Source organism: Staurois parvus, unplaced genomic scaffold (genome assembly GCF_062004578.1).
Source record: "Staurois parvus isolate SC_StPar_1 unplaced genomic scaffold, SC_StPar_1.0 ptg000498l, whole genome shotgun sequence".
Classification (NCBI taxonomy): domain Eukaryota; kingdom Metazoa; phylum Chordata; class Amphibia; order Anura; family Ranidae; genus Staurois; species Staurois parvus.
In genome coordinates, this window is record NW_028318294.1 from 1,299,297 (window position 1) to 1,324,728 (window position 25,432).

At 44.1% G+C, this 25,432-nt stretch overlaps 1 protein-coding gene across 1 annotated transcript in view; it reads right to left on the reverse strand.

The window, feature by feature from the left end:
- Positions 1-2,137: 2,137 nt before the first annotated feature.
- The window catches only part of CETP (cholesteryl ester transfer protein), an 87,611-nt gene continuing 64,316 nt past the window's right edge, over positions 2,138-25,432 (reverse strand). The window contains exons 10-16 of the mRNA XM_089689794.1: positions 14,195-14,245; positions 11,702-11,854; positions 8,770-8,837; positions 7,354-7,396; positions 5,249-5,318; positions 3,792-3,877; positions 2,138-2,320 (exon numbers count right to left, since the gene is read on the reverse strand). Of these exons, the coding sequence (XP_089545920.1) occupies positions 2,246-2,320; positions 3,792-3,877; positions 5,249-5,318; positions 7,354-7,396; positions 8,770-8,837; positions 11,702-11,854; positions 14,195-14,245 (546 nt within the window). The 3' untranslated portion in view covers positions 2,138-2,245. The remainder of the gene's footprint in view (positions 2,321-3,791; positions 3,878-5,248; positions 5,319-7,353; positions 7,397-8,769; positions 8,838-11,701; positions 11,855-14,194; positions 14,246-25,432) is intronic.

A 25,432-nucleotide genomic window follows, 5' to 3' on the forward strand; every position in this document is an offset into this window, starting at 1 on the left:
CTACAGGGACCACGTGGTGGATCACTTTACATGCAGACATGCTTGATACCTATGTGAAAATGTGAGTGCAATCTGAAAAGTTTTTAATCCTTATTACAATAAAACGGTATTACACTAGGGTGCTTGTGCGCTCTCTGTCTTAGTATGTTTTATAAACCTTCTTTGTAATTTTTTCCCAAAAGCTTGTTCTTGCTTGGGCGAGAAAACCATACATGAATGTAGTCTGCTCTGCATCCACTAGCTTTTTAAGACAGGCATTTGAGGAGGTGTACTGGTGAGACATTCCCTTAAAGCACATATCCCTTTAGCCTTCTCTCTCACTTCCCCTTACCCTTGTTGCTTTGTTACATTTTTATTTTAAAACATACCATTGTAAGTAACTGTATCAAAGGCTGAGCAAGACAAGGCAGTGGAAAGAGGGGACCCAGGAGATGCAGAGTGGAGCTCTTACAACTGGTTTTGGAGATAATCAAGGTGCTAGAGAATGGCCTAACCAAAAGATGGCTACCCAAAACCCACAAATATTTTTGGTGTGCTTAAGCTCTATAGCATAAGTCCAGTCATGTTAGTTTCTAGTTTTGGACAGAGTTGGGGTATGCTAACACCTCTGTAATTTGTTTTCTTTTGATGGTTCCATTAGCTAAACTTGTCCCATTTCCTTTTCCCGGAGATGGAGAATTTTGTCCTCATTTGCTTTTCCCAGAGACAGAGGATTATCTCCTCCGTTTCTTTCCCAGAGACAGAGGATTTTCTCCTCATTTCCTTTTCTCAAAAACAAAGAATTGTATCCTCATTTCCTTTTTCCAGAGACAGAGGGTTTCTCCTCCATTCCTTTTCCCAGAGACAGGATTTTGTCCTCATTTCCTTTTCCCAGAGACAGAGGATTTTATCCTCATTTCCTTTTCCCAGAGACAGAGGATTTTGTCCTCATTTCCTTTTCCCGGAGACAGAGGATTTTGTCCTCATTTCCTTTTCCCAGAGACGGAGGATTTTGTCCTCATTTCCTTTTCCAAGAGACAGAGGATTTTGTCCTCATTTCCTTTTCCCAGAGACAGAGGATTTTGTCCTCATTTCCTTTTCCCAGAGACAGAGGATTTTGTCCTCATTTCCTTTTCCCAGAGACAGGATTTTCTCCTCGTTTCCTTTTCCCAGAGACAGAGGATTTTGTCCTCACTTCCTTTTCCCAAAGACAGAGGATTTTCTCCTCCATTTCTTTTCCCAGAGACAGGATTTTCTCCTCATTTCCTTTTCCCAGAGACAGAGGATTTTATCCTCATTTCCTTTTCCCAGAGACAGAGGATTGTGTCCTCATTTCCTTTTCCCAGAGACAGAGGATTTTGTCTTCATTTCCTTTTCCCAGAGACAGAGGATTTTCTCCTCGTTTCCTTTTCCCAGAGACAGAGGATTTTCTCCTCATTTCCTTTTCCCAAAGACAGAGGATTTTCTCCTCCATTTCGTTTCCCAGAGACTGGCTTTTGTCCTTATTTCCTTTTCCCAGAGACAGAGGATTTTCTCCTCATTTCCTTTTCCCAGAGACAGAGGATTTTGTCCTCATTTCCTTTTCCCGGAGACAGAGGATTTTATCCTCATTTCATTTTCTCGGAGACAGAGGATTTTATCCTCATTTCCTTTTCTCAGAGACAGAGGATTTTGTCCTCATTTCCTTTTCCCAGAGACAGAGGATTTTCTCCTCATTTCCTTTTCCCAAAAACAGAGGACTTTATCCTCATTTTCTTTTCCCAGAGACAGAGGATTTTGTCTTCATTTCCTTTTCCCAGAGACAGAGGATTTTCTCCTCATTTCCTTTTCCCAGACACAGAGGATCTTGTCCTCAATTCCTTTTCCCAGAGACAGAAGATTTTGTCTTCATTTCCTTTTCCCAGAGACAGAGGATTTTACCCTCATTTCCTTTTCCCAGAGACAGAGGATTTTATCCTCATTTCCTTTTACCAGAGATAGAGGATTTTGCCCTCATTTCCTTTTCCCAGAGACAGAGGATTTGTTTCCTTTCCCACTCCAATCAAATCGATGCAAAAACATTTTGGCTTTACAACTCAAGTGAATATGGCATATGTGATCATTATATACTACAAAAGAAGAAAAGAACATGAATGAGTCATGAAACTTAATGGAAATATTGCATTAAATCTTGTTTATTGTCTAGTCAATTTAGAGGCAACATTTTCTATTTTCTTTGATCTTGAGTCTGTTGTGATGATGGATATGTTCGCTGCTACTTTGCCTTCTACATAGCCTTTTTCAGGAAGTCTACAAGCAAATGCTGAGGAAATCCAAAATCCAACTGGACTATTATGTAACCCTGTAAATGCAAAAACAGCAGTGTTAAATAAATGTTAGTTGAAAATGCATCACCGATAGTGTGCATCAAAGGTGTTCCTATAAAATAAAAATGCTTGGGTTGGCCTTTGCAAGTAGTCACATCTCGTCTGAAAATAAGAATCTTTTTTGTTGCTATGAACAAAATAAATCACTTTATTTGAGGCAACTTAGATCTATAGCATCCATTGTCATGGGATATCTCTCAGAAGGAGACATTCCCAGAGCATTACAAGTACTATACATGTAAATCCATACATGGATACACCCACTCCTGCTAAAGATTCATACAGCCACAGTGGAAGTTATGATATGATAAAGTGGTCCAGTTTCCTCTTTCTTTTACTCCTAGCCTACAAAAAGGCAAGAAGAAAATAAACAACTAGTCACCATTATTGCCTGTGATTCCCAGGCAGCTGATCTTTTCTATACTATTTACTAACCATACCTTGCTCTGTACTGTGTCTCTGTGTCTGTGGCCGCAGCTGTTTTGGTAAAGGCAGGGCTTTGCTTCCTCAGATCAGAGCCTCCAGTGAGGAGAATAGTGAGCAATGGAGTAGTGATGTCACCAAATCTCTTGAGACTAGCAGTCAGAGGCAGTAATGCCCTAGACCTCATGCTTGCAGATATACAGCTATGAGACTATAGACTCAGGAATGCCTAGGCACCCTCACATACTACTATTTTTTGGGAGAAATTACACAAAAAAAGACAACTTTTAAGGGTACAGGCTATGCACAATTAATTAATAGTAGTTTCCTATGACATAGCAAATCTTCACTTTTTGAGTATAGGTCCACTTGTAGGTAGGTGCAGCTTGGTGCGGGTAGTAAATATACAGTCCGGTTGCAGCAAAACTTGAAACTTGTGCTAATCAGAATGCCAAGGTTACAGACACCCTGTAGTTGGAAGTGTAGGAGGAGAGGTGCCGACAGCGTCTGTTTCAGAGGCTCGGCTTGGCCTGTCCTGTCCCTAGAGGGAAACTCCTTACCAGGATAGTGAGTCTCTACTCTTTTCTCCAGTAACCTTTCCTTACTACTAGTTACTAACAAGTGGATCTCTTTCCTTACACTAGCCACACGCCAGAAGCGCACCAAAACCTTGGGACAAGGGCTTAAGTAGATCCTGCGGACCCAAGATGGCTGCTGAGAGTCACATGGGTGCAGCATAGCCAACCGGAACGCTGCTCCATTGACCCAGGAAACCATAAAGAAACGTTGTTTCTCCTGGACTTCCTCTCCAGGCTGAGGTGTCGCTCGTTATGAGTGCCACCTGCAGTGGAGAAAACAAACTGCACCTGCCTACACACTTTAATGCATTGGTAGGATTGATATTAGATCCTTTTTTGTCTGCAAAAAAAAAAAATAAGAAAAGCCTTGCTAATTGACACATTTGATCAAAAAGATGTGTTATTTAGTTTTTATCTCAAATATTCTTCACTATATATTCCTTACCTCGTGCGGTATGACTTCCGGATTTATAATTTCAAATAAATTTAGCCCTTTGGTGTTCATCATTGTGGTCAAAGCTGGACCCAAGCCTGTACAAAAATAATTTGCAAAAATTATATAGAGTATTATATACTATGATATAAAATAGGAGGAAAGGTGGCAGTTACTTCATTGTATACACTAAACATATTGTATTGTGATTGCATGTATTGCCTTTGCACACTCATACTGAAGGCCTCTTATTTCCATGTTAAGAAGAACCTGTCAGGTTTGAAAAATGATGTTTTACATATTGCTGTATATATTAAGATCATCCATAATTTAGATGCTGGAAAGATGGAATTGCCTTCCATTACTATGATCAGCCTGACCATGGAGCTCAAATCCAGACTTTAGCTGTTCCTATCCTAAATGTTTTTTTACTGTACAGACTGTGCATGGGATAAGCATAGAATAAAATATTGTTAAAACTATTTCTACATCTGTTGCTACTGGAGTTGGTTAAACATAAATGCTTGTTATAGCTGGTCATCACTAGCAAAAACCATAGTTTGTGGTGGAGAAAATACGGAAGAGCTGTAGATCTCTTTCGGTCCGTGAGACGGCCCTGAAGGTTTTAACCCTCTGGTACTTTACCCCCTCTAGACTTCATGTTATGTTTCTCGGAACATCGCACCTTTGCTTTAGTGGGTGTGGCTTGGCTGGTACCCTTGTACATGTATTTTGGGCTTGTCCTGGTCTTTCCTTGATCTGGAGTAGGATTTCAGAGGTGGCTTCCGCTTTGGCGGGTTCTCCGGTGGAAATATCCTTGCAAATTTGCCTATAAGGTGTATCTCTTTTGGTGATCCCAGTTAACCAAATGAGACTAATTCACACTATCTGCAATTCCACCCTATGGGCCATTGTCCTTTATTGGAAGTCTCCAGTGGTCCCTTTGGCTTCTGTCTTACGGAGAGTTGATATGGTTGTGTTTATGGAAGGTATTCAATATACGTTGCTGGATAGGATGTATTTATTCAACAGGAAATGGGATGGTTGAAGAACGCATCGACACTTATTATTCGATTGATGGTCTATCATGGGTTGTTACTGTATGTATCGAACCTTTTATTGATCTTGTGGTTGTTCTGCCGTTATTATTGACTACCTCTTTTTATACTTTCATGATTGTACTTTGTATTTCTGTTCATTTCTCAAGTTTTTTCAAGCTGTTTATTCTACCTCACTAAACGGTGCGGTTTTTGTAGTCTATCTCCTAATAAAACATTTGTAAAAAAAAAACATAGTTTCTGGACAATAAGTTGTACATATATGAAAAACCATTCTGTTTAACACACTTGCTTCTAGAGTTCTACTATAATTGCAAGGCAGGGAGTGTCGCGAGTAAGACAAGATATCACTGTGGTAAGAAAGAGCCCACGTATCAGAAATGTCACTTTCCATTTATTTAAGAAACTTACGTTTTACAACAGCTGGAATTCCAAGGTTGGCCACTGTCTCCTGGAGAAACAGTCTCACCGATTCTTCATTCTGAGAAAGAAATAACATTTCTGAAAGCTTTCTATAGCTTTTATGGCATTTTCTACCTGGACATGATTAAACGGTATAAAAGGACAATGTCTAGAATAGGGAAAGTGAATATACTACAGTATGTAATAACATTTACTTTCTTTTCTAACAAATAAAGTCATGGTCTAAATCAAAAGTAAGAATTTCTTTTTTGATACCTATTAGTCCAACATCTATTGAAGCCAGATGAAGGAGAAAGGTGACAGGTCGTATAGGTGGATGTCATCAAAGCCAATTTGAGGATTAGGGACACAAAGGTAATTGTATTTACATAAAATACTCTCCTCTCCGCATCACAATTCTCAGGCTCTGATACATTCAGTAATGCAAAGTAGAATAAGTGTAACAATTACATTTCTGATAACGGCCTTTTAAATTAGATAGCCATTGCAATTTTTTCTTCCTGAGTCCAGATTACATGCCAGACCAGCTAAGTAAAATTATGGGGTCAAACGCAACCCTGGTGGAGGATTAGGCTAGGTAGTGATGTGGCATTGCAAATTCACACTCAACTGTGATTATATGTGTACCGGAACCAGACCCCGACTGCACTAGGGTATTTCTGTTAGACTCCCACTTCCCTGTCAAAACACAGATGCACGGACACCACTCTTGAAATAGACTGCTTTATTTTAACACAGACACAAGATGTAAACATTCAAGGGAGCAACCCCGCTCTCTGCATATGGACAGAGGGCGTGGCAAACCAAATCTAGCAACCAAAGACACATCAGCAGACACCCCACACCAAGCCAATACACAAACACATACATCCCATAATAGTTTGCTCCCAAGCAAGACACACAATAGAACAATGGGATGCACCACATGGCAGTAAAAAATGAACAACCCCCACACCCCACCTATACATGTCTACACAATATCAGGACATTCCACCCTGTACCCCTAACAGGCACAGGGTGACTTACACATAAGAGGGATATGGGGAGCTGAGACAGGGGTCTCCCCACCCCTCCAAAGGGGGCTGTGTTCCATGGGCCCCCCACCCAAAGTCACTCCCGCCACAATATGATTGTGTGAAAATAAAACCAGGTATAAATTGTGTGATAAGGGGAATTCAGCTTAGTGCTAGAAACATTTTGTAGTCCATGCCAGTCCAAGCTGTGGTTTTAAAGGCTTGCCAACACGCTTTTAGTTAAAACTGGAACTAAAAGTTCACAAGCAGTTGCCCATGCAGGGGATTTTAGTTTCACATAGCAAAACAAGTAATGGGGAAATACCAAACCACCTAGCTCTCTCTTCTGGTTTTACCTCTCTCTTTTGGATTACTGGTCCCTCAGGTGATCTCACTCAGCTTTTCCTGGCTCTCAGTGCTTTCCTGTCTCACTCAGTCTGTAGTTACAGCTCCCCACTCCTGGCCTCTTAATAGGGGTTCTCCTGACACATCTGGGCCCTTTCACTCCTCTGAGACTTACATATTTCCTTAGTCCCCTGGACTCATCTAGTTGTCCCGGCAGTCTCAGTCTTCCAGAATCTTTCTAGGTCTCTTTGACTCACTTAGCCACCTCAACTCTCAGCCCAATGCCCAATGGACATGGCATTTATCCAACATGGAGTACTGTCTCCTGATTAGACCACACCGGTCTGCTAACAGGAGCAGACAACTGTCTTTAAATGGGAGCACACCTCTTGGCTGGAGCCCTGAGCTTTACCCAAGACTTGCATGCACACTCACATAACCTGCAGGTCTCTAGTAAGAGCTGGACAGAGGATTGAGGGCTTCATTCCACCCTTGAAGCCTTCAAGCTCCAGACCCTGACCTGGGATAATAAAACCTGGAGAAAACTGAATACCCCATTTTCTTTGCTCAGTCACAACACTCCAGAGCCCCGCACTCGGCATTAGTGTGAACCCTGTATCACTTTTCCCTATGCTCGCACAGTGGCAGAGTGCAGCACTGTCACAATTGGTTGCATCATTTTTATTAGTTAGGTAATGTATATAGTCATCAGGTTTCGTTTTTTTATATCCTTACCTGACTTAGTGTCAATGAGCTCCTGAAGTCTGTTACTTGAACTCTGATACAAGGAGAGAAATAATGTAAAATTAAGTATACTTTTTTTTTCCAGGAACATTTACAGGCGATGTACAAAGAAAGGAAATGATTGTTTCCTTGATTAGAATGATATCTCCAATTTATAGAAATTTTTGGTAGATTTGTGTTTACATGTTAAAAACCAATTGAGACATGGGGGAATTGAGTCATATTTTTTTTCATTTAACTAGCTGGTTGGACGAAAATAAAAATTAACTAAAAAATCCCAGCGCCAATCAAAGAAAATATACAAAGAAAATATACAATTATGTAGCTGTGTCACAGCGTTTCGCCCCACCCACAGGGCGTTCTCAAGACGGGGTGGGTCTGTGAGTGGGGCAAAACGCGTTAACGCACTTCCGGTCTGCCGTCATCTTGGCCTATGTCACTTCTGGTATTTGGAACGCACGCCGACTTTTGCGGTTCAAGCGGCCATTTTAGAGGTGGAAAGCTGGTCATCCTCTACAGTGATCCTTAAAGCGTGAGATCCCTATATTTACAATTTGGAAACTTGTTCCTTTGAAGCCTTTGAGGCTATTAAACAAGGCCTGTTATTTTATTGAAACATGTGAGTGTCCTTATTCTATTGATTTATATGGTATTGAGTGGCAGTATTACACTATGTAGCCTTTCTTTCCTTGCACATTATTGAGGACTCAATGGAGAAGTAGAGTGGAGTCGATTGCTGTATCTAAGCAGGGTGAAGAAGGTGATTTGAGTTCCTCTTGAGGGGCTATAGGATCCCTTATATCCTATGAGGCTTATTACTCACCTCCATCTGGTGAGTGCGGTCAATATTATTTTTCACGTGGTGATTAGGTGGAAGCACATTGTGGAACATTGTCTTGAAAATCCTTTTGGGAAAATAAGGACTTATGTTTGAAATATTATATATATATATATATATATATATATATATATATATATATATATTTGCACTGATATTTATTTATTTGTGATTATTTTTTATTTATTTAATTTTTGCGCTGTTTTTTGTGTTATAGAAAATAAAAATTACTTGATTCCCCCATACACACATGGGGATGTGGGAATCTTTCCACTGTGCTATTGTATTCTGACAGCATGTCCTATAACCTCCTGGGACATCAAATGTGTCCTAAGCGGCTGCAGGAGGGGAGGGAGCGGGACAAGGACGTTATCCTTGTCTAGGCAAGGATTGCAGAAGTGGGAGCAGATACCAAAAAAATGAGTATTTGCCCCCCCAAAAAAAACCTTTTACAGTCTGGGGAGGAGCGAACCAACCGGACTTCATATTTTGAGTGAAGATCCACTTTAATCTTCTTCAGCCAAAAATCTAGCAATCAAAACCACTGTTATGAATATGTTGCAACTTACATTGAATCAGTTGGCAGCAGTGTAAGTTTCTTTTCACCATAGGAAGTCTGAATCGTGGTAACAGTTTCCTGTAAAAATGCAAAGCAGGAGAATCATATGCGCTCTCCCATTGTGTTCTGTGTTTATAATAAACTCAGAAAAAATATCAAATTCAAGTGAGCGCTAGGGGAAACCAACTGAAAAGCAGCTAGCACAAATGGTGAAACCACTTCGTCCACAGAAAAAATTAATATACAAAAGTGCAGCGCTCTGTGTTAAAAATTATATACAATCAGATACATAAACAACCACTATGCGTTAACATATTACAAACTCTAAGTATATAGCTGGTGTCAAATGGATAAAATAATATTAGTAAACAGATATAAAGTCCAAAGTAAAGTATCCTTCGGTGTAAATAAAATGTGCTCCTTAAAGTTAAAGTTACATCCACAGACGTTAATGACCCGCAGCCATAAAGTGAAGTGACATCCGTGATGAAAAAACATCCATGACAGTCCTCCACCATTGTGAACTCACCAGAAATGAAAACAACCAGGCTTTAAACCATGAGTGTCAAACTAGCAGCCCTCCAGCTGTTGCCAAACTACAAGTCCCATGAGGCATTGCAAGATTGACAGTTACAAGCATGACTCCGAACGGTAGAAGCATGATGGGACTTGTAGTTTCGCAACAGCTGGAGGGGCGCCAGTTTGACACCCCTGCACAGAAATCCCACTAAGGAATATGTAGCTCCTCCACTGCGGGAATGACATGCGACCTTGCGATGGTAAATCCTAGAAAAGGGAGCTCACAATACAGAGCCTAGAAACAATGGAATATAGTGTAGTATTTACTGAATAAGAGCAAATACATCCACGTGGAGAAAAATATACAACAAACGGCCGCACTTACAAATATGGTCGCCGAACCATCGACATGGACTCAGCGGCGTGACATCAGTACATAGGCTCCCCACTGACGCGTTTCGTGCACACTCATATACACAAAGGAACCCACCTCCTACTAAAGCCATCACAGTCAACATCTTAAATAGCCCTCAGGCGCATGGAGTAACGGGCGCCATTTTCTTGTAGACCATAAAATCTCATCATTACACAAGATCATGTGGAACGGGACACCATTTTCTCAGAGATTAAACAAGCGGCAATTTGAATAACAGAAAAGGTACCAAGCCGCAAAGATGTAATACTCACCTCAAATAAATAAAATAAAAAATACAATCCTAATGAAGATGAGATTAAAAGGAATAAAAATAGTAAAAATAGATAAAAATGAAAAAGCAGGCTATTTAAGAAAACATATTGAACCAAATCAATAAAAATGAATCTACATTAAACCTAAAAACATGCAAAAACATATATAGGCGCTATAAAGGAACAGTCAACACATATCTTATGGGTATATCCCAACCCTATAGACACACAGCCCCCATGGGCCATACTGATATACAAATATGAACCACCTGGTGAAAAGGTCAAAACATATCTCAAATATATTAACTGTTATCAATAAAACAGTTAATGTCTATATTAATATTAAGCCCTAAAGGGGATAAAGTCTGCATCTCATAAATCCACCTTGTTTCGGGCATAGATACTGCTATATGCTTATTATTTCCCCTCCAGTGAGGGCGAATGAGCTCTATCCCCATAAACTTAATACCAGAAGGATTTTTGTGGTGACAATCCCTAAAATGTTTGGACACAGAGTGTTCCTTGACTCCCTTCTTGATATTATAAAGGTGTTCCCTAAGACAATCCCTCAAGCTCCTAGTAGTTCTTCCTATATACTGTTTCTTACAAGGACATTCAAGGAGGTATACCACATATGTACTGTTACAAGTAATCAAAGAATCTATATTCTAATTTTTCCCAGTAGAATGAGACATAAAGGAGTCCAGCCTCCTTTTCCGGGTACCATCACAATTACAGATCATACATTTATTACAAGGAAAAAAACCTTTCAGGTTGGAGAAAAATGAAATTTCATTTGGTGGATCTACTATATTGGGAGCTATTTTGTTTCTCAAGGAGGGTGCCTTGCGAAAAATGACCTCCGGGAAGTGAGGTAAAATACCTGCCAAAACCGGATCATTTTTAAGGACACCCCAATTTTTCTTAACTATTTCTGTGTTGAATGGAGAAATTAGTGATAAAAGGGCAAACTTTATCAGGCCTCTTCCTACTTTCAGCAGCGAACAAAGATGATTTATCCACATCAGCTGCCTCTCTGATAGCCAGCTCTAACGAAGTTTTGTTATATCCTCTTTCAAGGAATCTACTTTTAAGAACCTCCGCTTGAGAATAATAATCATCTAGGGTGTCACAATTTCTATGTATTCTAAGAAATTGACCTTTAGGTATATTTTTAAGCCAAAGGGGGTGATGGTAGCTATCTATAGGAATATAACAATCGGTGGACTTAAAAAAAGATTATTGACAATCCTTGACATTATTGACCAATCCAGATCCAAAAAAATTGACCTTGTCATGGCTATATATATAAGACAACGTAATATTGAGGTTATTATTATTCAAAGTGACAAAGAAGTTAATTAATACTTCCTCACTCCCTTGCAAAAGGAGAAAGACATCATCAATGTATCGCTGGTAAAAACACAATTCAGGCCACTCCCTCGAGAAGATGATGTCTTCTTCCCATCTTGCCATGAACAAATTTGCCAAACTGGGGGCAAAATTAGCTCCCATGGCTACCCTCCTAATTTGTAGATAGAATAACTTATCAAACCAACTTGGACAACCAAGAGTGTGCTACCCAAACTTAAAATGACTCCACAAAGAAATGTCAAAGAGAAGACTATGTCATATTAACTCACTTAGGACACATTAAAACAAAAAAAAAAAATAGATGTACACAGAATAATAAAGCTTGGCAAAATGACTCATGTTTTGCTTTGCTTCTCACTTACTGCTTCAAAATACAAATCTTCAGTAGCAGATACGTCTATTTGGACAGCTACAGATGCTTTAACAATTGTCCCCTTTGGCTTGACCGTGATTTGAGGTCTGGTGAGGCTCCATATTTTAGCCACAGTGTTACTCATTGGAAGGTTGTGGAGGATCTAGCTCATTGAACACCCAAAATAAAAAGAAAAATTAGTACAAGTAAATAACTGTTGTAATTCTAGAAGAATTAAATAAAATTTTATAACTGAATTACTGTGACTGCACAAAGGAGTCATTAAGTACCATGACACAGAGAAAATTCCACTCTAACCTATGGCAAATACCAATTTCCACCAGGCTGTGAATACTTGGATAGGAACACACTTTGATTCTGTATCAGTCCAGGACTGCAGTGATACTTATCTTCACTAAAGTCTGATATGCTAAAGGAGCCATTTTTACACTTATGAGTTAACTTCAAATTCCCATTCAGCTTCGGGGAACTCAAAGAAGTAATGCCTCCTAACTCTGACACAGTACTTGAAGAACATTGTTAGGGTTGTATTACAGATTACTAAAAGTGGTTGTAAACCCTTACATATACCCAGTGAACTGACTGGCCTCAGGTGATACACAGAGATGAAACAAATCCTTCTACCTAAGTTGTACCTGTCTATCTGCAGTCTTCTCTTCTCTACATCCATTCAAAGTGCTGGATTTATAAAGTTTGCTTGAGAGTTCAGAAAAAAGGGGGCAGAGAGCTGAAATTACACACTACAGAGCTCAGTGAAGAGAGCTCTGAGAGCTGATTGGAGGGAAGGGAGCCCCCCCCCTTCACACAGCTCACAGGCACAGAGCTGAAGCTGTCACTCTGCTGGATGTCCTTCTCCTGTCACCATTATTCTGTTGGTGTCAGGAAAACTTGTCAGAAGTGATTCCTACTGATAGCAGAGGAACAAAGCAGCAGACAGAAATGACATTTAGTGCTCTAGATTGAGACAAGTACACATTATAGAGCCGGGGTCTCCAACTTTGTAAACAAAAGGGCCAGATTATTGTCCTTCAGACTTTAGGAGGGCCGGACTATGGGAGTAGAAAATGCCCCAGCATCAGTGGGAGTCCACGATGTCTCAGAGTTGATGGTCAGTGGGATTTAAAAAAAATAGCACATGTGGTCAGTAGAAGGAGTAATAGTGCCTCATTGTTGGTGTCAGGGGAAGGAATAGTGCTCCATCATTGGTGTCAGTGGGAGGAATAGTGCCCTTATTGGTGTCAGTGGGAAGGATGGTGCCCCATTGTTGGTGTCAGTGGGAGGAATAGTGCCCCATCAGTGGTGTCAGTGGGAGGAATAGTGCCCCATTATTGGTGTCAGTGGGAAGGACGGTGCCCCATTGTTGGTGTCAGTGCAAGGAATAGTGCTCCATCATTGGTGTCAGTGGGAAGGATGGTGCCCCATTGCTGGTGTCAGTGGGCGGAATAGTGCCTCATCAGTGGTGTCAGTGGGAGGAATAGTGCCCCATCATTGGTATCAGTGGGAAAGATGGTGCCCCATTGTTGGTGTCAGTGGAAGGAATAGTGCTCCATCATTGATGTCAGTGGGAAGGATGGTGCCCCATTGTTGATGTCAGTGGAAGGAATAGTGCCTCATCAGTGGTGTCAGTAGGAGGAATAGTGCCCCATCATAGGTGTCAGTGGGAGGAATAGTGCCCCATCAGTGGTGTCAGTAGGAGGAATAGTGCCCCATCATTGGTGTCAGTGGGAAGGATGGTGCCCCGTTGTTGGTGTCAGTGGAAGGAATAGTGCCTCATCAGTGATGTCAGTGGGAGGAATAGTGCCCCATCATTTTTATTTATTTTAGGTACTTACTTAGCGCCATCAATACACAGCGCTTTACATATATATTGTACATTCACATCAGTCCCTAACCCTCAAGGGGAGTACAGTCTAAGGTCCCTAACTCACATTCATACATACATATACTAGGGCCAATTTAGACAGGAGCCAAATAACCTAACAGCATGTCTTTGGAGTGTGGGAAGAAGCCGGAGTAGCCGGAGTAAACCCATGCAGGCACAGGGAGAACATGCAACTCCAGGCAGGTGGTGCCGTGGCTGGGATTCGAACCAATGACCCTAGTACTGCCAGACGGAAGTGCTAACCATTTAGCCACTGTGATGCCCATCATTGGTGTTAGTGGGAAGGATGGTGCCCCATTGTTGATGTCAGAGGGAGGAATAGTGCCCCATCAGTGGTGTCAGTGGGAGGAATAGTGCCTCAAGGGCCAGACAAAGGCAAGCAAAGGACAACATCTGGCCCTTGGGCCATAGTTTGGAGATCACTGCTATAGAGGGATATGCTTTGTTCATATTTCATGTCTGAGGTTTACAATTATTGAAATCCCCCTTTATACAGAAGGAGTGGTGCAGTGTTCTACATGTATAGTCTACAATAATCATACTATAGATAGCAATGCCACATCAGCATAAACATCATTTGTTGGTTTAGGATGAACTTACCTCGCTGATGATTTGCTGATGTGATTCTGTTTTGTCATCCTTCAAGATATCCTGAATAGATAAAATTCAACCAAGACGCCATGTTAGCTGCTATTCTGTATTGAAGGTTCATTAGATGACTGCCATAAAAAGCTCCATGTGGACAGCTTTAGCTTACCAACCTCTGATGGTCCAACACGTCATTGTTCTTACCAATCAGTATCTTTGGTTTAATTTGAGAAAGAGGAGTGGAGCCAGAACATTTGGGTTTAGGCCGGCCATACATGGGTTTAAAATCGACCGATTTTTCGCCCAAAAATGAGACCTAAGGATAATCGGACGATTTTAGCTCTGTTATTAGGTCAATAGCACCAGCCGATTTTCGTGGTTCCTCCCCTTTTCGGTGATCAGGCATGTTGGAAAATTTGTGAAAAACGTCTGATTTTCGACTCAATGATGGTCAAATCATATCGTTTTTCCGAAAAGAATGTGCGCATGAGCCATGACCTGGAAGGAACAGAAGTTTTACCTGTTATATGGGGTGAACTTTATGACTTGGTCGGCCGATTTTCAAAATCAATGATGGCACCAATCTTCAGACGAAAAATCGTTTGGAATTCGAACCATGTGTGGCCTTGCATTAGTATCCTACCCTGTAGCAGTTGTTCCCCTAATGTCTCCATACAGTAACAGATCTGCCTCATTAATGTAACCATTGGAACCAATTTTATATGCAAAAATATAACGTATTATTTGTTTTTCTGGCATTGATGAACTTCCTCTGCAGAAATCATCTAATTACACAGTTTAACCAACTCAATACCGGGCAATTTTACACCTTCCTGCCCAGGCCATTTTTCAGGTTTCAGCGCTCTCACACTTTGAATGACAATTGCACGGTCATACAACATTGTACCCAAACTAAAATTTTATCATTTTCTTCACACAACTAGAGCTTTCTTTTGGTGGTATTTAATCACCGCTGGGGTTTTTATTTTTTGCTAAATTAACAAAAAAGTCCGAAAATTTTGAAAAAAAACACATTTTTCTTTGTTTCGGTTATAAAAGTTTGCAAATAACTAATTGTTCTTCATGTATTCTGCTACATGTCTTTGGTGAAAATAACCCAAATTAGGATGTATTTTTTGGTTTGTAGGAAGGTTATAGAGTTCACAAACTGTGGTATAGATCTGAATATTGATCAGTCCTGAAGTACTGACAGCCAATCTAATTTCTTGAGATCCAAGAATGTCAGAACAGTACAGATATCCCCCAAATGACCCCTTTTTGCAGAGTAGACAGTCCGATGTACTTCAGAAGAGGCATGGCGAGTTTTTTCAAGTTGTATTTTTTTTGCCATAATTTTTCGGAAAATGAAAAAATAAAAAAAAATATTTTCACTATTTTTTTTTTACATACTGTCACCAGTGCAGTACAGCGTCATCATTAGAGATGAGCGAATCGAAGTATCCGAAGTGGAATTCGAGTCGAATATCGGAAAAATTTCGATTCGTGCCGAATCCGAAAAACAGCCTAATTCGGACGCGCGAATCGAAATTTTTCCGAAAATGGCGGCTGACATGTGCGGCGACGGAGCGGGGATGTCGGGGAAGGCGCGCAGACAAGGCGCGCTGCCCCATAATGCATTCCTCAACGACGTGATCGCATCAGCCAATCAGCAGCCAGCCAGCCAGCACTGTGTAATGGTCGAGGTATATATAGCGGCCATTTTGGAAATCTTCATTTGCCTGCAGTCATTGAACAGAGGCAGACCGCTCTGTACTAGGGACAGGGACAGAGTTAGGGCCACAGAAACGAGAATTGGGGACAGAGAGAAGTTACTTAGGGACAGAGAACCATTACTCAGGGACACAGACTTGTTAATGAGGGCCACAGAATCGTTATTTAGGGACAAAGAAACGCTAGTTAGGGCCACAGAATTCATACTCAGGGACAGACAGAATTGTTACTCAGTGCCAGAGAATTGTTACTTAGGGCCACAGAAACGTTATTAGGGCCACAGAATTTTTACTCAGGGACAGACAGAATTGTTACTGAGTGCCAGAGAATTGTTACTCAGGGACAGACAGAATTGTTACTGAGTGCCAGAGAATTCTTACTCAGGGCCACAGAATTCATTCTCAGGGACAGACAGAATTGTTACTCAGGGACAGACAGAATTGTTACTGAGTGCCAGAGAATTGTTACTCAGGGACAGACAGAATTGTTACTGAGTGCCAGAGAATTGTTACTCAGGGACAGACAGAATTGTTACTGAGTGCCAGAGAATTGTTACTCAGGGACAGACAGAATTGTTACTGAGTGCCAGAGAATTGTTACTCAGGGACAGACAGAATTGTTACTGAGTGCCAGAGAATTGTTACTCAGGGACAGACAGAATTGTTACTGAGTGCCAGAGAATTGTTACTCAGGGACAGACAGAATTGTTACTGAGTGCCAGAGAATTGTTACTCGCACAGACACAAAATTGTTACTTGCACAGACACAGAATTGTTACTCGCGCAGACACAGAATTGTTACTCAGGGCCACAGAATTCATACTCAGGGACAGACAGAATTGTTACTGAGTGCCAGAGAATTGTTACTCAGGGACAGACAGAATTGTTACTGAGTGCCAGAGAATTGTTACTCAGGGACAGACAGAATTGTTACTGAGTGCCAGAGAATTGTTACTCGCACAGACACAAAATTGTTACTTGCACAGACACAGAATTGTTACTCGCACAGACACAGAATTGTTACTCAGGGCCACAGAATTCATACTCAGGGACAGACAGAATTGTTACTGAGCGCCAGAGAATTGTTACTCAGGGACAGACAGAATTGTTACTGAGTGCCAGAGAATTGTTACTCAGGGACAGACAGAATTGTTACTGAGTGCCAGAGAATTGTTACTCAGGGACAGACAGAATTGTTACTGAGTGCCAGAGAATTGTTACTCAGGGACAGACAGAATTGTTACTGAGTGCCAGAGAATTGTTACTCGCACAGACACAAAATTGTTACTTGCACAGACACAGAATTGTTACTCGCACAGACACAGAATTGTTACTCAGGGCCACAGAATTCATACTCAGGGACAGACAGAATTGTTACTGAGTGCCAGAGAATTGTTACTCAGGGACAGACAGAATTGTTACTGAGTGCCAGAGAATTGTTACTCGCACAGACACAAAATTGTTACTTGCACAGACACAGAATTGTTACTCGCACAGACACAGAATTGTTACTCAGGGCCACAGAATTCATACTCAGGGACAGACAGAATTGTTACTGAGTGCCAGAGAATTGTTACTCAGGGACAGACAGAATTGTTACTGAGTGCCAGAGAATTCTTACTCAGGGACAGACAGAATTGTTACTGAGTGCCAGAGAATTGTTACTCTCACAGACACAAAATTGTTACTTGCACAGACACAGAATTGTTACTCGCACAGAGACAGAATTGTTACTCAGGGCCACAGAATTCATACTCAGGGACAGACAGAATTGTTACTGAGTGCCAGAGAATTGTTACTCAGGGACAGACAGAATTGTTACTGAGTGCCAGAGAATTGTTACTCTCACAGACACAAAATTGTTACTTGCACAGACACAGAATTGTTACTTGCACAGACACACAATTGTTACTCAGGGCCACAGAATTCATACTCAGGGACAGACAGAATTGTTACTGAGTGCCAGAGAATTCTTACTCAGGGCCACAGAATTCATACTCAGGGACAGACAGAATTGTTACTCAGGGACAGACAGAATTGTTACTGAGTGCCAGAGAATTGTTACTCAGGGACAGACAGAATTGTTACTGAGTGCCAGAGAATTCTTACTCAGGGACAGACAGAATTGTTACTGAGTGCCAGAGAATTGTTACTCTCACAGACACAAAATTGTTACTTGCACAGACACAGAATTGTTACTCGCACAGAGACAGAATTGTTACTCAGGGCCACAGAATTCATACTCAGGGACAGACAGAATTGTTACTGAGTGCCAGAGAATTGTTACTCAGGGACAGACAGAATTGTTACTGAGTGCCAGAGAATTGTTACTCTCACAGACACAAAATTGTTACTTGCACAGACACAGAATTGTTACTTGCACAGACACACAATTGTTACTCAGGGCCACAGAATTCATACTCAGGGACAGACAGAATTGTTACTGAGTGCCAGAGAATTCTTACTCAGGGCCACAGAATTCATACTCAGGGACAGACAGAATTGTTACTCAGGGACAGACAGAATTGTTACTGAGTGCCAGAGAATTGTTACTCAGGGACAGACAGAATTGTTACTGAGTGCCAGAGAATTCTTACTCAGGGACAGACAGAATTGTTACTGAGTGCCAGAGAATTGTTACTCTCACAGACACAAAATTGTTACTTGCACAGACACAGAATTGTTACTCGCACAGAGACAGAATTGTTACTCAGGGCCACAGAATTCATACTCAGGGACAGACAGAATTGTTACTGAGTGCCAGAGAATTGTTACTCAGGGACAGACAGAATTGTTACTGAGTGCCAGAGAATTGTTACTCTCACAGACACAAAATTGTTACTTGCACAGACACAGAATTGTTACTTGCACAGACACACAATTGTTACTCAGGGCCACAGAATTCATACTCAGGGACAGACAGAATTGTTACTGAGTGCCAGAGAATTCTTACTCAGGGCCACAGAATTCATACTCAGGGACAGACAGAATTGTTACTCAGGGACAGACAGAATTGTTACTGAGTGCCAGAGAATTGTTACTCAGGGACAGACAGAATTGTTACTGAGTGCCAGAGAATTGTTACTCTCACAGACACAAAATTGTTACTTGCACAGACACAGAATTGTTACTTGCACAGACACACAATTGTTACTCAGGGCCACAGAATTCATACTCAGGGACAGACAGAATTGTTACTGAGTGCCAGAGAATTGTTACTCAGGGACAGACAGAATTGTTACTGAGTGCCAGAGAATTGTTACTCTCACAGACACAAAATTGTTACTTGCACAGACACAGAATTGTTACTCGCACAGAGACAGAATTGTTACTCAGGGCCACAGAATTCATACTCAGGGACAGACAGAATTGTTACTGAGTGCCAGAGAATTGTTACTCGCACAGACACAAAATTGTTACTTGCACAGACACAGAATTGTTACTCGCGCAGACACAGAATTGTTACTCAGGGCCACAGAATTCATACTCAGGGACAGACAGAATTGTTACTGAGTGCCAGAGAATTGTTACTCAGGGACAGACAGAATTGTTACTGAGTGCCAGAGAATTGTTACTCAGGGACAGACAGAATTGTTACTGAGTGCCAGAGAATTGTTACTCAGGGACAGACAGAATTGTTACTGAGTGCCAGAGAATTGTTACTCAGGGACAGACAGAATTGTTACTGAGTGCCAGAGAATTGTTACTCAGGGACAGACAGAATTGTTACTGAGTGCCAGAGAATTGTTACTCAGGGACAGACAGAATTGTTACTGAGTGCCAGAGAATTGTTACTCGCACAGACACAAAATTGTTACTTGCACAGACACAGAATTGTTACTCGCACAGACACAGAATTGTTACTCGCACAGACACAGAATTGTTACTCAGGGCCACAGAATTCATACTCAGGGACAGACAGAATTGTTACTGAGTGCCAGAGAATTGTTACTCGCACAGACACAAAATTGTTACTTGCACAGACACAGAATTGTTACTCGCGCAGACACAGAATTGTTACTCAGGGCCACAGAATTCATACTCAGGGACAGACAGAATTGTTACTGAGTGCCAGAGAATTGTTACTCAGGGACAGACAGAATTGTTACTGAGTGCCAGAGAATTGTTACTCAGGGACAGACAGAATTGTTACTGAGTGCCAGAGAATTGTTACTCAGGGACAGACAGAATTGTTACTGAGTGCCAGAGAATTGTTACTCGCACAGACACAAAATTGTTACTTGCACAGACACAGAATTGTTACTCGCACAGACACAGAATTGTTACTCGCACAGACACAGAATTGTTACTCAGGGCCACAGAATTCATACTCAGGGACAGACAGAATTGTTACTGAGTGCCAGAGAATTGTTACTCAGGGACACCTAATCGTTGAATTAAATAGTATGTCAGACAACATGCAGAGGAGTGGCAGAGGAGGCAATGTTTTAGGAGCGAGCAGACGTGGCAGCAGAGGAAGGGGTCGAGGCAGCAGTATTCGCAGCCAGAGGCCAGTGCTCCCGGTGTCATCCAGCGGTCGTGTCTCCACCGACAACCCTGCCGTCATTGATTGGTTGGCTCGGTCGTCTTCCTCTTCCCAGGTCACCTCTGACACCTACAGCCAACGGTCGGTGGGTACGTCAGACACAACCGTTAGTTGGCATGGCCCGGGACCAAGCCCACTGAAATCACGTGTCCTCTACCTGCCCCTGTCCTTTGCTGTTCCCTCACCAAGCGAAGTATCGCATGCTGTGGGCTCAGCCCCACTGTACAGTGAGGAAGAGCTAACAGAGGGCGGTCAGGAACGGGGGGAGACATCGGCCTTTTCAGCAGCCAAGCGAACAAGTACTGGCGAGGAGAGTGGCTCGGTAGCCGGTCTAGAGACAGGTCTGTCTCCTGACCCAGACGCAGCCGAGGGGGCTAGTAGTGAGGCGGAGACCCTACTTGATGATGAGGAGGTTGATCGCACTTGGCAGCCTCGTCGTCATCAGGCAATTTCTTCCGCATCATCAGGAGAAGAGGGTGGCAGCTTGGCAGCGAGCAAAACAGTCGGTGGGTTGCCCAGGAGACAGCAGCAGGGTCGCATCAGTGTCAGTGGAGCCAAACGTCCACGGAGTAGAGCACCAGCTCCACTGCAGCCTACCACCACGGCCAGTAGTGGTGCCGGTGCGCACGGAGGAAGTAGCAGTCAGCCAGTGAAGAGTAGCGGGGGCAAAGTTTCCTACTCGGTGGTGTGGCAATTTTTCCTCAAGCCGCCCGAGGAAGTAAACGTAGCCGTATGTCGACTATGTGGCCAGAAATGCAAGCGTGGCCAGGGGGCCCATGTTGGGACTACAGCGTTGCGTCAGCATATGCAGCGTCACCATTCGGTGGCCTGGGAAAACCGTGATAAACATACGGCGGTTCTGCCTGCCCCAGCCCCCGCTCCATCACCCGCTCCGTTACTTGCTCCGTCACCCGACGTCGTCAATCGCCCTCTATCAGCCAGTCAAGGCTCCAACACCTCTGCTGAGGGGAGTTGTCGCTCATTGGCATCTTCCGCTCGTTCAGATGCTCCTTCTCCTGCTACTCCTCTTCTCGGATTCCGTCAACAGTCTTTCTTGGAATCCGTATCCAAGAGACAACAGTTTGCGAGCACGCACCCGACGGTGCAAAAGCTGAACGTCCTCCTGTCCAAGTTGCTGGTGCTGCAGTCCCTCCCTTTCCAACTGGTGGACTCAGCACCTTTCCGAGAAATGATGGCTTGTGCCGCGCCGCGGTGGAGAGTGCCAAGCCGTCATTTCTTTGCCCAAAAGGCAGTGCCAGCCCTGCATTCACATGTAGAAGAGATGGTGGGCCAGTCTTTGAGCATGTCGGTCTCTGCCAAAGTGCACGGCAGCGCCGACGTGTGGAGCTGTAACTACGGTCAGGGACAGTACATGTCATTTACGGCCCACTGGGTGAACGTGGTGCCGGCACAGCCGCACCAGCAACTTGGACAGGTCACGACGCTTTTGCCTCCACGTTTGCACGTCCTTGGTCCAGCAAGCATGTCCGCCTCTACCACCTCTTTTTCCGCCGTGTCCTCAGCCGCCACCCCCGTGCCAAGTCCCATTACCCGACCGGCATATCACATGTGCAGGGCGCAACGGTGTCACGCTGTGCTGCACCTGGTATGCCTTGGCGAACGTAGTCACACAGGGGAGGAACTGCTGAGTGTAATGAACAGAGAAATCGACAGATGGCTGTCTCCGCGCAAACTAAAAATCGGAACCATGTTGACTGACAACGGAAAGAACATGGTGTCTGCTCTGCGTCAAGGAAGGTTGTGCCATGCGCCATGCATGGCTCACGTGTTCAATCTGGTTGTCAAGCGGTTCCTAAAATCCACCATCCCACTGCAAGACATCCTTAAAATGTCACGTAAACTGTGCATGCATTTCAGCCATTCCTACACCGCAAAGAACACCCTCATTGAGCTGCAGCGGCAGAACGGAATTCCACAGCATCGCCTGATCTGCGACGTTGCAACAAGGTGGAATTCAACCCTACACATGTTAGACCGCCTTTACGAGCAGCGAAAGGCCATCACCGATTTCCTGATGTTACAAGCGGATAAAGGTACTCCCCTGTGTAACTTAGATGTCAGCCATTGGCAGCTCATGCGTGACACCTGCCGCTTGCTCAGGCCCTTTGAGGAGGCCACGCTATTCGTGAGTCGGCAGGACTATGGGATGAACGACGTCATTCCTCTGTTGCACGTCCTGGAACAAATGCTGTTAACAATGGCTGGTCAGGGTGCGGTAGACGTGGCGCACAGATCTCAACGCCACATGACCCCTGTGGGGGCAGGACAGGAAGAAGAGGAGGAGGTAGAGGAGGACATTTGTGCTCAGGAATTATTGAGTGAAATGGGTGGTTTTTCCACTCAGCGGACAGGAGTGGAGGAGCAGGAGCATCTGGTAGAGGAGGAGGAGGAGGAGACAGAGGACCCAGACGCACCGTGGCAGTATGCTGTGGAGATGGAGGCAGGGAGTCCCTCGCATTCCTTGGCACAAATGGCCCATAGCATGCTCGGTTGCTTGCGTAGCGACAGCCGAATAATAACCATCAGACAGAGGGATGACTTTTGGCTGTCCACCTTGTTGGACCCTCGCTACCGGTCCAAAATGGTGGCCTTTTTCACACCTGCTGAGAGGGAGGCCAAAATTACGTACTATAAAAACCACCTATGTAGTCAGTTGGTCTCTGCCTTTGTGCGCCATCGTCCATCCTCAGACACTGTGGGCCCTGTGCGCTCGCGTTCCGCTGGCATGGCAGCAGGGGAGGGGTGGGGTGGTAGGAGCAGTGGCAGCTCCACCAGCAGCGGCTGCCTCAGTCTGCAGTCGATGATGAGTAGCTTTCTTCACCAGCGCAGTGAGGAAACTACTAACCAGCCGCAGCAGCAGCAGCAGCATCAGGTGGACCTGGAGCAGGAGCTCAAACAACAGGCTTGGGCCTACTTGGACAGCACCCTGCCAACCGAGGTAGACAATCCCCTTGACTACTGGGCAACGAAACTTGACCTTTGGCCCCAACTAGCTGAATTTGCCCTTGAAAGGCTGTCATGCCCGGCCAGTAGCGTGGCATCGGAGCGCGTGTTTAGTGCGGCAGGAGGTATTGTAACTCCGCGGAGGACACGACTGTCCACCCAAAGTGTGGAGAGACTCACGTTTGTGAAAATGAATCAGGCGTGGATTAGTCTGGATTTCAAACCACCAGTTCCTGACACAACTGACTAAATCCGCCATGAATCATGCCTCAAACATGTGCCACTTTCAGGTCTCCTCACACTGCTGGTGTGTTGAATTTTTTGACATAGGGTGCTGGCAGATTACGGGCCTCCTATAGCTGCTGCCAGGCCCCTAATCTGCCATAGGCCCCTATATACCACCTCCTCCTGCTGCTGCCAGGTCCAGAGTCTCTCATGGGTCCCTGTACGGCCTCCCATTGCTGCTGTCTCCATCGCCACACTCTGCTGCCATGTGCCACTTTCAGGTCTCTTCACACTGCTGGTGTGTTAAATTTTTTGACATAGGGTGCAGGCAGATTACGGGCCTCACATAGCTGCTGCCAGGCCCCTAATCTGCCATGGGCCCCTATATACCACCTCCTCCTGCTGCTGCCAGGTCCAGAGTCTCTCATGGGTCCCTGTACGGCCTCCCATTGCTGCTGTCTCCATCGCCACACTCTGCTGCCATGTGCCACTTTCAGGTCTCTTCACACTGCTGGTGTGTTAAATTTTTTGACATAGGGTGCTGCAAGATAACGGGCCTCACATAGCTGCTGCCAGGCCCCTAATCAGCCATGGGCCCCTATACCGCCTCCTCCTGCTGCTGCCAGGTCCAGAGTCTCTCATGCCATGTGCCACTTTCAGGTCTCTTCACACTGCTGGTGTGTTAAATTTTTTGACATAGGGTGCTGGCAGATTACGGGCCTCCCATAGCTGCTGCCAGGCCCCTAATCTGCCATGGGCCCCTATATACCGCCTCCTCATGCTGCTGCCAAGTCCAGAGTCTGTCATGGTCCCTGTACGGCCTCCCATTGCTGCTGTCTCCATCGCCACACTCTGCTGCCATGTGCCACTTTCAGGTCTCTTCACACTGCTGGTGTGTTAAATTTTTTGACATAGGGTGCAGGCAGATTACGGGCCTCACATAGCTGCTGCCAGGCCCCTAATCTGCCATGGGCCCCTATATACCACCTCCTCCTGCTGCTGCCAGGTCCAGAGTCTCTCATGGGTCCCTGTACGGCCTCCCATTGCTGCTGTCTCCATCGCCACACTCTGCTGCCATGTGCCACTTTCAGGTCTCTTCACACTGCTGGTGTGTTAAATTTTTTGACATAGGGTGCTGCAAGATAACGGGCCTCACATAGCTGCTGCCAGGCCCCTAATCAGCCATGGGCCCCTATACCGCCTCCTCCTGCTGCTGCCAGGTCCAGAGTCTCTCATGCCATGTGCCACTTTCAGGTCTCTTCACACTGCTGGTGTGTTAAATTTTTTGACATAGGGTGCTGGCAGATTACGGGCCTCCCATAGCTGCTGCCAGGCCCCTAATCTGCCATGGGCCCCTATATACCGCCTCCTCATGCTGCTGCCAAGTCCAGAGTCTGTCATGGTCCCTGTACGGCCTCCCATTGCTGCTGTCTCCATCGCCACACTCTGCTGCCATGTGCCACTTTCAGGTCTCTTCACACTGCTGGTGTGTTAAATTTTTTGACATAGGGTGCAGGCAGATTACGGGCCTCACATAGCTGCTGCCAGGCCCCTAATCTGCCATGGGCCCCTATATACCGCCTCCTCATGCTGCTGCCAAGTCCAGAGTCTGTCATGGTCCCTGTACGGCCTCCCATTGCTGCTGTCTCCATCGCCACACTCTGCTGCCATGTGCCACTTTCAGGTCTCTTCACACTGCTGGTGTGTTAAATTTTTTGACATAGGGTGCAGGCAGATTACGGGCCTCACATAGCTGCTGCCAGGCCCCTAATCTGCCATGGGCCC